General features: G+C 41.5%; 1 protein-coding gene across 2 annotated transcripts in view; it reads right to left on the bottom strand.

Moving 5' to 3' along the window:
- Positions 1–15,234, bottom strand: part of spred1 (sprouty related EVH1 domain containing 1) — a 47,319-nt gene that overhangs the window by 6,302 nt on the left and 25,783 nt on the right. For both annotated transcript variants that reach the window (XM_015969817.3, XM_070546866.1), the window contains one exon: positions 7,706–7,752. In XM_015969817.3, the coding sequence (XP_015825303.3) occupies positions 7,706–7,752 (47 nt within the window). The remainder of the gene's footprint in view (positions 1–7,705; positions 7,753–15,234) is intronic.

The raw sequence follows: 15,234 nt of genomic DNA, 5'->3' as shown, positions 1-15,234 counted from the left end.
CTGTGATGGCCTTTACATCATACAAATACCAACCAACTGAACAGATATGAGAGGCATTGAACGAGAAATTGGAGGAAAAAAAGACGGTATTCAGTCCAAATATTTTAGACTTTATGCTAAGCTAACAGATAGGTGACTGCTAGGGCCGCAAATTGTGATTTTTTTTTTACCATCACGATTGTGAAAAATAGACATTTTCAACAGACGACTTGAAGAGCAAGGTTATGCTGTACTTCTGTGAAGGTACTGTGGGAGGTAAATGACATTCCTCCAGGTCCTATCTGTGTTTTTTTTTGCAACATGATGCAATCATAACTGTAGACACAGTAAATGCTTTTGTCTAACCAATTGAAAATGCAAAATAATGTCCAACTCACTGTTTGAAACCTCATATCATTGGTAGAACAGGCATCTCAAACTAAAATGGAATTTTTACATCCACAAGTGTCCAATTAATGTCTTCCAATAAAATTGTCTCCAATGAGTCTTACGTCCACACTCCAACATAATTTACCACTCAAATGTGTCTCTGGTTTACAAAGTTCTCAACATAACCATCCTCTTTTTGGCTTCAAACTTTTGATCGACATCTTACCTGATCCAATAGTTGAATGGTCATCGCCTCTGCTGAGACGTTCAATAGATCAAAAGTGCTAGCCCCTACTCTCACATTTAAGTTGAACCAATTGCAACACAGTATTTTGTGGATTGATGCATCAAACAGTCAATGAAATTTGGGAATAAACAAAATCTTACATGACCATTAGGTGAGAACGTTGAATCCGACATCACAGAGGGACCTGCGATGCAACCATTGCACACACGTATATTTCGTGTATGGTTGAAGAGACTATTTCAATGTTCCCGTCCAATTCTCTGCAAAGCATAGCTGATGATCATGTTTTCTGTTGGTGTAAATTATGCATGGATGTTTTCACTTATTAAAAAATCACACAACTTTAAACTGGTGAACATATTGTGTTGGTAAGGCAGCATTGTCACAGCTGAGCATTGAGCAACTACATTATGAGTGAAATGCATTACATCTGCTTCTGTGTGTGAGTCTTCTGTGCTTTGGGAAAGAGGATTGTGGTGAAGAGCATACAGGTGCTGGCCAGTAAATTAGAATATCATCAAAAGGTTGAAAATATTTCAGTAATTCCATTCAAAACGTGAAACTTGTACATTATATTCATGCAATGCACACAGACCAATGTATTTCCAATGTTCATTACATTTAAATTTGATATTCATAAGTGACAACTAATGAAAACTCCAAATTTGGTATCTCAAAAAATTAGAATATTCTGAAAAGGCTGAATATAGAAGACACCTGCTGCCACTCTAATCAGCTGATTTACTCAAAACACCTGCAAAGGCCTTTAAAAGGTCCCTCAGTCTTGTTTTGAAGGCACCACAATCATGGGGAAGACTTCTGACTTAACAGCTGTCCAAAAGACAATCATTGACACCTTGCACAAGGAGGGCAAGACACAAAAGGTGATTGCTAAAGAAGCTGGCTGTTCGCAGAGCTCTGTGTCCAAGCACATTAACAGACAGGCGAAGGGACGGAAAAAATGTGGTAGAAAAAAGTGTACAAGCTCTAGGGATAACCGCACCCTGCAGAGAATTGTGACGACAAACCCATTCAAAAATGTGGGGGAGATCCACAAAGAGTGGACTGCAGCTGGAGTCAGCGCTTCAAGAACCACCACGAGGAGACTCATGAAAGACATGGGATTCAGGTGTCGCATTCCGTGTGTCAAGCCACTCTTGAACAAGAAACAGCGCAAGAAGCGTCTCGCCTGGGCCAAGGACAAAAAGGACTGGACTGATGCTGAGTGGTCCAAAGTTATGTTTTCTGATGAAAGCAAGTTCTGCATTTCCTTTGGAAATCAAGGACCCAGAGTCTGGAGGAAGAGCGGAGAAGCACAGAATCCACGTTGCATGAGGTCCAGTGTAAAGTTTCCACCGTCAGTGATGGTGTGGGGTGCCATGTCAGCTGCCGGTGTTGGCCCACTCTGTTTCCTGAGGTCCAGGGTCAATGCAGCCGTCTACCAGGAAGTTTTAGAGCACTTCATGCTTCCTGCTGCTGACCAACTTTATGGGGATGCAGACTTCACCTTTCAACAGGACTTGGCACCTGCACACAGTGCCAAAACCACCAGCACCTGGTTCAAGGACCATGGTATCCCTGTCCTTGATTGGCCAGCAAACTCGCCTGACCTTAACCCCATAGAAAATCTATGGGGTATTGTGAAGCGGAGGATGCAATACGCTAGACCCAACAATGCAGAGGAGCTGAAGACGACTATCAGAGCAACCTGGGCTCTCATAACACCTGAGCAGTGCCACAGACTGATCGAGTCCATGCTACGCCGCATTACTGCAGTTATTGAGGCAAAAGGAGCCCCGACTAAGTATTGAGTGCTATACATGCACATTCTTTTCATGTTCATTCTTTTCAGTTGGCCAACATTAGAGAAACAAACATTTTTTCATTGGCCTTTAGAATATTCTAATTTTCTGAGATACCAGATTTGATGTTTTCATTGGTTGTCACCTATAAATATCAAAATTAAACGTAATAAACATCGGAAATACATTGGTCTGTGTACATTGCATGAATATAATGTACAAGTTTCACGTTTTGAATGGAATTACTGAAATATTTTCAACCTTTTGATGATATTCTAATTTACCGGCCAGCACCTGTAAATATTGGTGCTTTGCCTCAGTGGGCAGGATGTGGGTGGAGAAGGCCATCTTCAGTGCATGTCCAAACTAGGGCCCGACCGATACCGATTTAAAACTTTTAACAAAGGCCGATAGCCGATATAATGGCCGACAAATCTCCCTCAAAAAATTTTTAAAAAAATAAAAATTTTCTTAAGTTTAAACCCATCATTCTCTGCTGTTTTGATGCAAACTTATTTCTCTATTACACACCAAAGAACTGTCTCAGTAACTCACTAGGGTTTCCAAGTAATGCAAATAAGATTTATTTAGCAGCTCTCAAAAACAACAGAACACACAAACTCAGTCACAGCATAAATCTAACATTCAAGTTTTTTTCTTGTAAACTGTAGTTTCCACAAATACATTTTAACTTAAAGGAATATTCCACCACTCAGTAAAATTGTGTCTTGTTAAGATTCCCCAGAGTTAGACAAGTCAGGAAATGCATTTTATAACCAGCCCAATTTGATCCGGCAGCAGTTGGTTTTCTTAGTTTAGCATAAAACAATGTAAGTGAATTCGCATACATTGTAGTGTTTTTTTATGTAGGTGAATGCAAGCCTTCCCTTCCATTGCTTTATGCTAAAACAACTGGTTACAAAATGTTTTCTGATTTAGCTAACTCTGGGGAATCTAACAACACACAAGTTTAGGGACAGAAGATCCCTATAAGAATGATAAAATAATAAAAATGCAGCAATAAATAAAACGTAATACTTGTGCTTTGTAACAAAGTAACACTGTGGAAGTTAACTTGGTGAACTTATTCACCCTGGACAGGAAATAATTACACATAAAAAACATAAATAAGAATAAATTAAAAAAAAAAGTTCCAAAACAATAATTTGAGTTCAAAGAAGTAGAGCCACACAACATGAGTTCATAAAGCTGGTGCAATATTGGCCATATCGGCCGTCTTTTTGGCCGATAGCTGATACTGTTAATAACCCCAATATCGGCCGATAATATGCTGATCTTGATTTCTTATTCTTTTGCATGTTTGTCACACAAAATGTTTCTGATCATCAAACACTTTTAACCATTATTCAAAGATAACACAAGTAAACGCAAAATGCAGTTTTGAAATGATGGTTTTTATTATTTAGGGAGAGAACAAAATCCAAACCTACATTGCCCTGTGTGAAAAAGTAATTGCCCCCTTGTTAAAAAATAACCCAACTGTGGTGTTTCACACCTGAGTTCAATTTCTGTAGCCACCCCAAGACTGATTACTGCCACACCTGTTTCAATCAAGAAATCACTTAAATATGAGCTGCCTGACACAGAGAAGTAGACCAAAAGCACCTCAAAAGCTAGACATCATGCCAAGATCCAAAGAAATTCAAGAACAAATGAGAACAAAAGTAATTGAGATCTATCAGTCTGGTAAAGGTTATAAAGCTGTTTCTAAAGCTTTGGGACTCCAGCGAACCACAGTGAGAGCCATTATCCACAAATGGCAACAACATGGAACAGTGGTGAACCTCCCCAGGAGTGGGCGGCCGACCAAAATCACCCCAAGAGCGCAGAGACAACTCATCCGAGAGGTCACAAAAGACCCCAGGACAACTTCTAAAGATACGCAAGCCTCACTTGCCTCAATTAAGGTCAGTGTTCACGACTCCACCATAAGAAACAGACTGGGCAAAAATGGCCTGCATGTAGCGATGGGTACCAAATTCGATACTTTTTAAGGTACCGACCGAATTCCACAGTACCGACTGAGCACCGATTCATGTCATTTGAAACGGTGCCTCGTTTCGGTACCCGTCCTTCATTATGAAAACTTGCCTAGACAGCTGCGCATGCGCAAGAGCGTTATGTCGGCGGTCGCTGCAAGCCATTTTTAAACAGAGCAGCATGGTAGAAAGAACGCACGCTAAAGCTTGGGTCCACTTCACTAAATGTGATGGGTAACTGGGTGATGATGAAACCAGCGACAACGATCTAAGTGAGACATCCTCATCTTAATCTGCTCCGGTAGGTAAATAAAATGTTTAAGATAACGTTAGCTTGATATGTTAGCTTCCGTTTCGCTAATGGTGCGTTCGCTTTCTCCTCGGAACTCCGAATTTCCAACTAGAAGAACATGAACGTGCTCTAAAGTTTGGCTTCACTTTACTAAATGTGACGGGCGATTGGGTGAAGATGAAACCAGTGACAACGATCTAAGTGTGAGGCATCATTGTTTTAATCTGCTCCAGCAGTTAAATAAACTGTTTAAGATAACGTTAGCTTGATATGTTAGCTTCCATTGCCACCATTGTTATCAGCTAATGGTGCGTTCACTTTCTCCTCGGAAATTCTAACTTCCCAGTAGGAAAAATCAAATGAAAAGGACGGCAAAAGGAATGAAGATACACAGTAAATTTAGTTCACAGTAAAGATGTTTGCTTCAGTTTAATTATCAACTTATAAAACTACAAGGACGATGTTAAAATACAAACAGTTGTATGTTATTTATCGTGATATTTATCAAATATGGTTATGTATTGAGAAAAATATGTATTTAATTATAAAAGAGAATTAAAATATTAAACACTCAAAAGTATCGAAAATTGGTACCGTTAAGTACCGGCATTGATTCCTAGGTACCGGGAATTAGTACCGAATCGATTCAAATGTCAAAGGTACCCATCCCTACCTGCATGGCAGATTTCCAAGACGCAAACCACTGTTAAGCAAAAGGAACATTAGGGCTCGTCTCAATTTTGCTAAGAAACATCTCAATGATTGCCAAGACTTTTGGGAAAATACCTTGTGGACTGATGAGACAAAAGTTGAAATTTTTGGAAGGCAAATGTCCCGTTACATCTGGCGTAGAAGTAACACAGCATTTCAGACAAAGAACATCATACCAACAGTAAAACATGGTGGTGGTAGTGTGATGGTCTGGGGCTGTTTTGCTGCTTCAGGGACTGGAAGGCTTGCTGTGATAAATGGAACCATGAATTCTACTGTCTACCAAAACATCCTGAAGGAGAATGTCTGGCCATTTGTTCGTCAACTAAAGCTGAAGAGATCTTGGGTGCTGTAGCAGGACAATGACCTAAAACACACCAGCAAATCCACCTCTGAATGGCTGAAGAACAACAAAATGAAGACTTTGGAGTGGCCTAGTCAAAGTCCTGACCTGAATCCTATTGAGATGCTATGGCATGACCTTAAAAAGGTGGTTCATGCTAGAAAACCCTCAAATAAAGCTGAATTACAACAATTCTGCAAAGATGAGTGGGCCAAAATCCCTCCAGAGCGCTGTAAAAGACTCGTAGCAAGTTATCGCAAATGCTTGATTGCAGTTATTGCTGCTAAGGGAGGCCCAACCAGTTATTAGGTTCAGGGGCAATTACTTTTTCACACAGGGCAATGTAGGTTTGGATTTTGTTCTCTCACTAAATAAAAACCATAATTTCAAAACTGCATTTTGTGTTTACTTGTGTTATCTTTGACTAATAGTTAAATGAGTTTGATGATCAGAAACATTTTGTGTGACAAACATGCAAAAGAATAAGAAATCAGGAAGGGGGCAAATAGTTTTTCACACCACTGTATATCGGTTGGGCCCTAGTCCAAACACACTCATCTTCTACCCAAACAGGTGAAACAGTTGGAACAGAGCAAGGCTATTGAGCATTCTTGCTCACTGTCGTAAACGTCTCAGACAAATCAAATAATTTAAACAAGGCTTGATGATGACCTCACATTCTGATATGACTTTGGTAGCCATTTTATCTGCAAGGTCACAGATGCTCCAGACAAGATCTGCTGATTCTAACTAGATCTGCTTAGACCGAAAGAAAGGAACCTATTATAGCAATTTGGCCATTTGTTAGAAACAATGCATGTCACCATGTCACAGAAACTGTCAGTGTCGCACCTTATTCGGTGGTGGCATTTACTGGTTCTCAGGCTGCAACACTTGTCTCTGAATCACTTCTCTTTCTCTGTAGCCTAGGCCTTCAACCTTAACATTTGGATGCCAGATCACCATGGTGACACCCTCAGTGGCTCACTGAACCCCCTGAACACCCCCCACTCTCAAGATGCCCCCCCCCCCCCCCCCCCCCGCAGCCTAGCAACAGTGGTGCCATTGAATTTCCTGTATGTTCGGGTTGCTTCCTTAAAGAGGAACTTCATCAGACAAACGGGAAAGTGGCTTTCCCTCCTGTACTGCTTTTCTACTCCGAATGACAACGGGTGTCAGATGCCAAGCAGGGCAGGACCAATGACAAACCTCTGGAGGGTACAGCTGAAAGCTAATCTCACAGGAAACACGGCATGTTAAAAAAAGCTAATGTATCTACAGTAACTGTCAATGAATAGACTCACTGGAGCTAAAACAATAGCAAACAATCTGGTGTAACAACTCTTATGACTTTTCCGGCTGCTAATAGAGACATAATTGGTGTTTTTCTTTTAAAATTGACCATTTATGGCAGAATTATTCCTCAGGGTTGCATTACTACATTGTGGTATGCAATCATTTTTCTTGTCACAGAAAAATTTATTCCAGAAACTGCTCTTTCTTCTGCAAACCAATCTTTACCATCGTGAGTAGATCAGGTGACGAACAGGTCTGGTATCCTAAACAAACTATCATGGGCGTGCCAGCTTGAACTATACACTTGTTGCCTTTCTTTGCTAAAGAATAACATTTATAACCACCCATATCAACTGTTGGCACCCAGAGACTGACCTGGGTGTTGCCTTGAAAAAGAAATAAATTATATTTGAGAATATTATTTTGCATGTTTAAATGTGTATGTGGCTTAGAAAACATTTATTCCCCAGAAAACAACAATAATGATACAAATGGCTACCAAGCAAGCAGCCAATTGTGTTTATCTTCACAAATAATGTAAACATTATAACATTCAAACTGTTCTATTATAACTGAGAATCGTATCCTCAACAGAGTCACAACAGGAACCTTTGGGTCATCATTTGAAGCTTTGATCTTACTTACCGGTAATCCGTCCTCAGGAGCATCTCCCTCACCGAATGGATGACACCCTGGAAAATAAAAAGAAACAGTTGACTTGATCTGCTCACCAATTCCAGCAATTTCCTAATGTTGTGATTTTTCGCACGTATGGCAATAAAACCTGTCTGATTCTGAATTCCACTAAGACTCATGCTCTACTAACTGGGCTTACAGTTACTTGTCGTGCTAAGTGTCTCAAATCCTCCTAATTTATTTTCACAAATTTGTAACATTTGGAATGCCGGTTTGATTGAGTTTTTTGGTCTCTTATCATCGTAATTTTCTCTCACAGGTTGCTAACCCCTCCTGAAGTCGTCTCAGTTATGGAAAATATATGATTCTGTGGCGTGTTTCAGAAACCTCTAATAAAACTGTGACTATTTTGTGGGAACATTTGCCTTGAAAACACCAAGTTTACCTAATGTACCCCAGAAAAAATGAACTTCAAAACCATTTCAGTGCTGATTTGTACATCACTGACTCTCCAGAACAGGTCAAGGCTCCTGCTTTCCTCTGCCTGTGGCCTAATGGGGAAATGAAAGCTGCTTTGTATTAATGGGGCAAACATCCAAAACATTTCCCTTGCTGATGCTAAAGTCAAAAGTTTGAGCTTTCATGCTGGTCATTAGCAGCTTTCGATGAACAAACTCTGGTCAGTGGAAAATGTAGTGACTGATATATATATTAATATTCCTAATATTGTGCTTCAAGGTTATGTGAACCAAGGTTATTTTTTGGGTTCTTAAATAATTTATTTGCTCTCAGTGAAAAAAATACTAACAAACAGTAATACTGGGTCACATTTGTATAGTCTTTATTCAAAGAACGAGTTATTGACTGCGAGGGAATTGTACGGTACCTTCAGGTAAAATTTAAACGTATGTTGCAATAATTTAGCATTGAGAGCTAGACAAACTGCAGAAAAAGCAAAAATTTGCTCTGATGGTTGGTCTAGCCACACTCTATTGTAGTCCCAGCCAGTCTCATTGGCATGGCTAAGTGCAGAATGGGTTAATCACAGCTCTGTTCATGTAGAGACTTTGGGCGGGCTTAGCACCATTACGGGAGAGCTTTTACTAATCTATTTTTATGAGGATGGCAGAGTTGCAACGTAGCAAAACTACAAAGATGGCGGCAGCTCAGAAACCGTGCTTGTTTTTAGCAGCTTTGGCATCAACTTTGCATGATTTAGACGTGGGATTTTCTTTGTAACACGAGCAGATAGAGCAGGGGTATTCAATTCCGGTCCTAGAGAGCCGGTGTCCAGCTCGTTTTTGTTGTTCCTCTGCAACACACTTGATTCAGTGGTTGAATCAACTGTGCAGCAGCTCATCAGTCTCTGCAGAAGCCTGTTAATTACCTGATGATTGAAATCAGGTGTGTAGAAACAGAGTTAAGACTAATATCTGCTGGACCCTCCAGGCCCGGAATTGAATTCGCGAGATAGAGACACATTTTTTTCTACGGTGTATGTCAGACTGCCCTGTTGACTGATTTCTATTTCTATGAATATGTCACGTTGTTGGTTGGTCTGATGGGTCCTAGTGCTATATGTGCAGAGGCAGTAGCCTCTTTCATAAGACACACTGTCCAACTAATCAGTGTAATGCTGTCGACACGGTGTGTCATATGAAAGGGCCATGGTGGCAAGGTGATGCAGCAATTTTGTGTCTTTCATGTTGCCAAGCCTGGTAGTAATATTACTGCAAAATCGTAGTACTGGGCGATAAATCGAAAATGTATCGTTATCGAAATTTCTGACTCTTAACATAATTTTGTCAATAAATTTGATAATAAAAAAATTGAAAGATGTGTGTAGGTTAGAAATGTTCATGTCCCTTTAAGAAGCTATACAACCTTGCGTCATGTAAAAATGTGACTCAACATAATACTTGTTATCGCAATGAAATCATCAATATATCATGATATTGATTTTAGGCCATATCGCCCAGCCCTACAACATCGGACTTGTGAATGAAGATTATGCCTTAACGCACCAGAGGGTGGTGTCATGATCATGTATGGAATGTCCACTGTGCCCTGGCCAGCAACTATATTGAAAATGTAAGTAAACACGGGCAGTAAGTTTTGCTTTTGTATACAGATTCAGCTCAGAAAGCATACTGGAGCAATGCAGAGCTCCAGAAGCTGCTCTACATGACAGCAGAAGCACAGATCACCAGACAGTTTATGGGGATCATAGAGGACAGCTACCGTTTGGAGCGGCTTGTCAAAAAATTTAAAGAACACAGCTTCAATCGCAATAAAGGTTCTCCAAGCAAATAAGATGTCAGTTATTGCAGAGACCATACCCACTCTCCCTCTAGGTAACCTTTTGTGAAAAATCCCATCATTGCGCCACATTACCGACACGGTCTAACTACCTATGAACAACCAAAGGCTCCCTAATGTTGGCTCAACTTTGCTGCTATGTTTTATGAAAGACAACCATATATTCAGCCACTACAGCTGAGCTGTGTCTATGGGTTACTGCCAGACTATACATTTACATATATAGGATGGCTTGCCAGGCTTTCAATAATTATAACTTTAAAGTAGTAGCTTAAGCGCATTTAGGACCTCTGATAAAAAAACTATTAATCCCCAAATAAACCAAAAGAAATGACAACACATTAGCTGTTTTTACAAAACAATGCCGTCAATTTGCCGCAACGCTGTGGCGGCATCAGGGAGCCTTACGCCAGGGACACACCGGCCGCGGAAGCGCCGCGGAAGCGCCGCGGAAGCGCCGAGAAGCGAATCGCTCACGAAATTCAGGCCGCTGCTCGCCACTCCTTAGTTCAGATCAGACGTGCCCCAGTCAAGGCGCGCCTCGACTCAGCTGTAGTTTTTCTTTTAAACACTATGTTTGTGTGTGTGTGTGTGTGTGTGTGTGTGTGTGTGTGTGTGTGTGTGTGTGTGTGTGTGTGTGTGTGTGTGTGTGTGTGTGTGTGTGTGTGTGTGAGAACCTATGGTATGAGTTGTTTCTGCCAGTTGAATCTCTTGGAACCCGCTCCAATTCTGCAGCTGTATCCTAGCAGTTTCTTCTGAAATGGGTACGTAAACAATCATGTTTTTCAGGGGTCGTACAGCTCCTTGTGTTTCTCAACTTCCATAATTAATTTAAAGTCATCCATCCTAACTGCTTGCCTCAGACTTTCTGCCTCTCTGTCCTGTTTGCTCCGGTGAAAAGACACCCAAAACCACACACCCCTTCACGTGGTCACACACGCACACAAGTTCAATGTGTGTGTGTGTTCGTGTGGTTTTTCTGCAGTGTCTGATTACGAACACATTTGACTATTGCGAAATTTTATTTTGAAATGCTTTATTTTGTTAACTTTACCGGCCTGCCTCTTATGTCTAGGTTTGACTTCCTGCCAGAATTGACGCGATTCACTCGCGGCTCGCGAAAAAAATAGAGCCAACGCCGAAATGATCGCTGCACGGCGCGGGCTGGAGCGCCGGCGCGAGGCGATTCGCGGCGCTTCGGCGGCTCATGTGGTCTATAGAATAGCTTAACAAGGGCGCCGAATGAAGGCAGCCCCATTTTCGCGGCGCTTCCGCGGCCAGTGTGTCCCCGGCGTGAGGTTGTTTATAAATGGTCAGACAGTGGGGGTAATGTGGCGCAATCATTTTTTAGGCAATAACAGCATAACAGCGGTCCCTGTGCTGCCACGGACTTCCGATCAACTAGGACATAACTTGCTTTATATTGCGACTGAAGTCATACTCATTACGTTTTTTAACAGCTGCTCCTTAAGGTGTCTATCACCGTGCAGCTTCTGGTGATCTGAGCTCCAGCTCTAACAGAGAGAAGCTCCTGGAGCGTTGCATTGCTCCAGTTTGCTGTGTCAGCTGATTTTGTTCAAAATGCTAAACTTACGGTCCATTTTTACTTTCTTTTTCAATAAAGTTGCCGGCCAAAGCTCGGCAGTAGCTCCCCACATCATCGTGACACCTCCCTCTGTTACACCAAGGCGCAATCACCAATTATGAGGCAGACAGTTACCACAATATTACTACCAAGCGAGATGGAGTGAATGCCACAAAATGACCGCATCGCCATGCTGGCATGGCGCGTTAGTAAAACAAACGTTGCAGCAATATTACTAGGGCTGCCACAAGTAGTCGATGCATCACGACAACGTCGACAAAAAAATTGTCAGCGATTAATAGTCAACGTGTCGTTTACTGTATGAGCATTTTAAAAGTCTCGCCTGCTGCTGCACGGTCAGCGTGTGCTTCCTGCCTCTCTGCTCAACGCACATGCGCACTGGTCGCCATCCGTGTCAGCCGCTGCTTACATAAGTCAAGGCACATGCACAGTAGTGCCCCTCCAGCTCAGCATTTGGATCAGAATCACCAGAGAAATTACACAACATGGGACGGTGGCAACAGAGCTCAAAGGTTTGGGAACACTTTATGATAACACCTAAGAAGCAAGTAGAGTGCAAACTCTGTAAGGTGAAACTCTCGTTTCACAGGAGCACATCGGCGATGCATCTTAAAAGGAAGCACGTGGCGGCGGAGAACGAAGAGTCGCCTCTGTAAGTTTTCCTCTTGTTAGCTGCTAGCGTCATAGGTGTAGCAACAACAGTAGTGATGGCGGTTATATGTTTAGAACACCGTAGTCACACATATTTGCTCTACTGTTACAAACGCTAATAGTTTCTTTTATACCGCTAGGTTACAATGCTTAAAGAAAGTGCTCTTCTTCTACAATAGATGAGTTTCTTACAAGGCCAAACACATGCACACCACAACACGCCAACGTCCTGACCGAGGCCATTTTGAACATGCTGGTAACGGACACGAGACCCCTGGTCGGCGATCAAGGTTTTAAAGACCCAGAATACTATGAAAACTATTTACCTGGCCGATCACATTTCACTACAATGATGGAAAGGAAATGCTAGACAACCTTCGAAAAGGTGTGTGTGTGTGTGTGTGTGTGTGTGTGTGTGTGTGTGTGTGTGTGTGTGTGTGTGAGTGAGATTGAATGTATGACACACGATTAGTCAACTAATCGTCAACAAAACTGGCGATTAGTCGACTAATAAAATAAGTCATTTGTGGCAGCCCTAAATATTACGCTGATTTGCTGGCACAGTCTGTCTTATAAAGAGGGCTAAAGAAAAACTGACTAGAACATTTATGCGTCCTGTTGTAAACGCATCTTTAACCTGGATCTTTTCCCTGGTTTTGTCATCCTACTGTAACACTGAAATGGGATGATGGGACATAAAATCAGGCCACCAGAAACAGAAGTGCTTCTGTTTATTGTGTAAGCTGCCTGTTTTTTGTTTGTTTGTTTGTTTTTTGGAAAAACGTATCTGAGTTATCAACTAGGAAATCTGACTTCCTCTAATGTTTTTCCCCTCAAGCCTGAGATCAAAAAGAGCTCCCAGTTTGAAACGATTATAAAAGTATTCATGACTATTTATCCTAATGCCTCCCAAACAACAGTGGAGTAATCATGCTGTACCAGAGAAACTGTTCAAACTTTGGCTAATTTAATTAAAATCACTTAAATGGAGGTCTGATGTAAAGCACTACAGTCTTCTTGTTTGTGTTCAGAATGAGAACACAGCAATCTGTCACAGCGAGGAGGGAACATTTCACTGGTCTTGTGTTAGACGCAGTCTGTCCATCCGTCTCTGAATCACACAGTGAAAGGACTGTGACTGTCAATGCATTTCTCCAGCGTTGAGAGAAAGGAGGCCTCCTGCAGCACGACTCAGGCAGTGCTAGGCCGCAAAGCTGCCTGAGCAACGTGCCCGTCGTTGCCACGGCAACAGGAGACTGCAAGACCGATTAACGCACATGTGCGCACACACGCGAAGGCGAAAAGAAAGGGAGAAGGGAAAAAAACATATTCTCTCTTGCTGCCTCTTCTCCCACACACATTCACGCAGCAGTCCAGCAGCACAGAGACGCAACAGGAATACAGACGAACTCGCCTGCCTGCGCCGAGGAGAGGCATTACACAACACCGGCAGAATACTGAGGATGCTCGGAGAGGAAGGCAAAACTGACAAAGTCAAGGACGGCAACAGAGGAAGGGAGGGAGTGTGGGATGGAGGAGGGCAGGCACAGGGGAGTCAAATCCCACCATCACCTCCTGTAGCTGACATTCACAGGAAAGACTGGACGCTTCTATGATCAGTAAAAACTGTGAAGTCACTCTGATATTTGGAGGACGTGCATCATTGCTGCAGAAATCTCACGACTGCAGCTGTAACGACACATTCATATCAATTACAATTAAATTCTTTTTTTGTTTTTATCTGTATTAGTTGAATATTTATTTTTGTTTGAATAACTCATAAAGCTGTTGAAACTGAAACCAGACTCCAAGTATAAGATGAAACATTTCTCTTTTCTAATACAGAACAAAGAAATAGGCCACTTTTGTTATTTTACTTAAACATTACTAAATCAACAAGCTGATTATTAGTCTTTATTTTGAAAAAATAAATAAATAAAAACAATCTGAAGAATAAGCTCAAATAATAACACTGGTAAAGAAAAACTCTCATTAAAATCAATTCTTTATGTTTTCTTTCCTGCTTCATATTTTATTTTACGAGAAAAGCAGTCCGCTAAGCCAGTGTTGCCGTAAAACTTCCTGTTACCTAGACGCTGCCTGGACTTGTGCCCAGATCCTCAAACCTCAGATAAGCATTTGTGGGCAAGAGGAGACTGATGCCCAGCTGTGATAAGCGTTTATGATAGGTTTTGTTGGATCTCCTCTACACTCCCTATGGTTCTAAGGTCTAAAACGTAAAAAAAAAAAAAAAAAAGAGAGAGAGAGAGAGAGAGATAATAGCCTCCCAGCTAGCCAGCTCACCTCTTGTGTAACATGGGGCTGGGTAGCAGATTGCTGAGCTAGCAACACTTCTACTAATTGGATGACTTTGCAACTTCTGCTTCTATACAATAAAAATATTGCTTATTAGGAAGGAACTCCGCACAGCAAAATCTAAGTAATCTTTTAAGGAAACTTATGAATACTACATATTATACTACTAGCCTTTACCTTTTTTAATTACTTCACAAAAAAAAAATAATAATAATCCAGCTCAATGAAAGATCTCCTGAGTTCAGCCCCTATCTCACCCCTTTCCTACCCGCATTTGTATTATACCATCCCTTCTCCAGGCAAAGCGTTGAGCAGCCAGTCCCTGCAGGAAGTAGCGAGATTATCCGAGCAGCTGGGACTGATATGATATCACGAGCTGGTGTCACGATTGGGTTCAATGAACAAGTAGAAGTGACGGTGGAGTCATCAACACTTATCGAAGCTTCGCATCACTTCTAGAACAGAGGTTGGCCAATACGAGACATAAACAGAAGAAGGCAGAAATAAATGTCAATGGTGCATTCATAAAAAGCCATTCGGCTTATTTCAAATGTCTAAGTTAACGGCAATAACCTGAAGCTAGTGAGGGCCAAACTCTCGGGAGTGAATTCTGAACAAATCGGATCAGACGAGAAGAGAAGTGAGA

This window comes from Nothobranchius furzeri, chromosome 18 (assembly GCF_043380555.1).
Source record: "Nothobranchius furzeri strain GRZ-AD chromosome 18, NfurGRZ-RIMD1, whole genome shotgun sequence".
NCBI lineage: Eukaryota > Metazoa > Chordata > Actinopteri > Cyprinodontiformes > Nothobranchiidae > Nothobranchius > Nothobranchius furzeri.
Note: the sequence above shows the minus strand (reverse complement) of the source record. Positions and strands in the feature narration are given on the sequence as shown.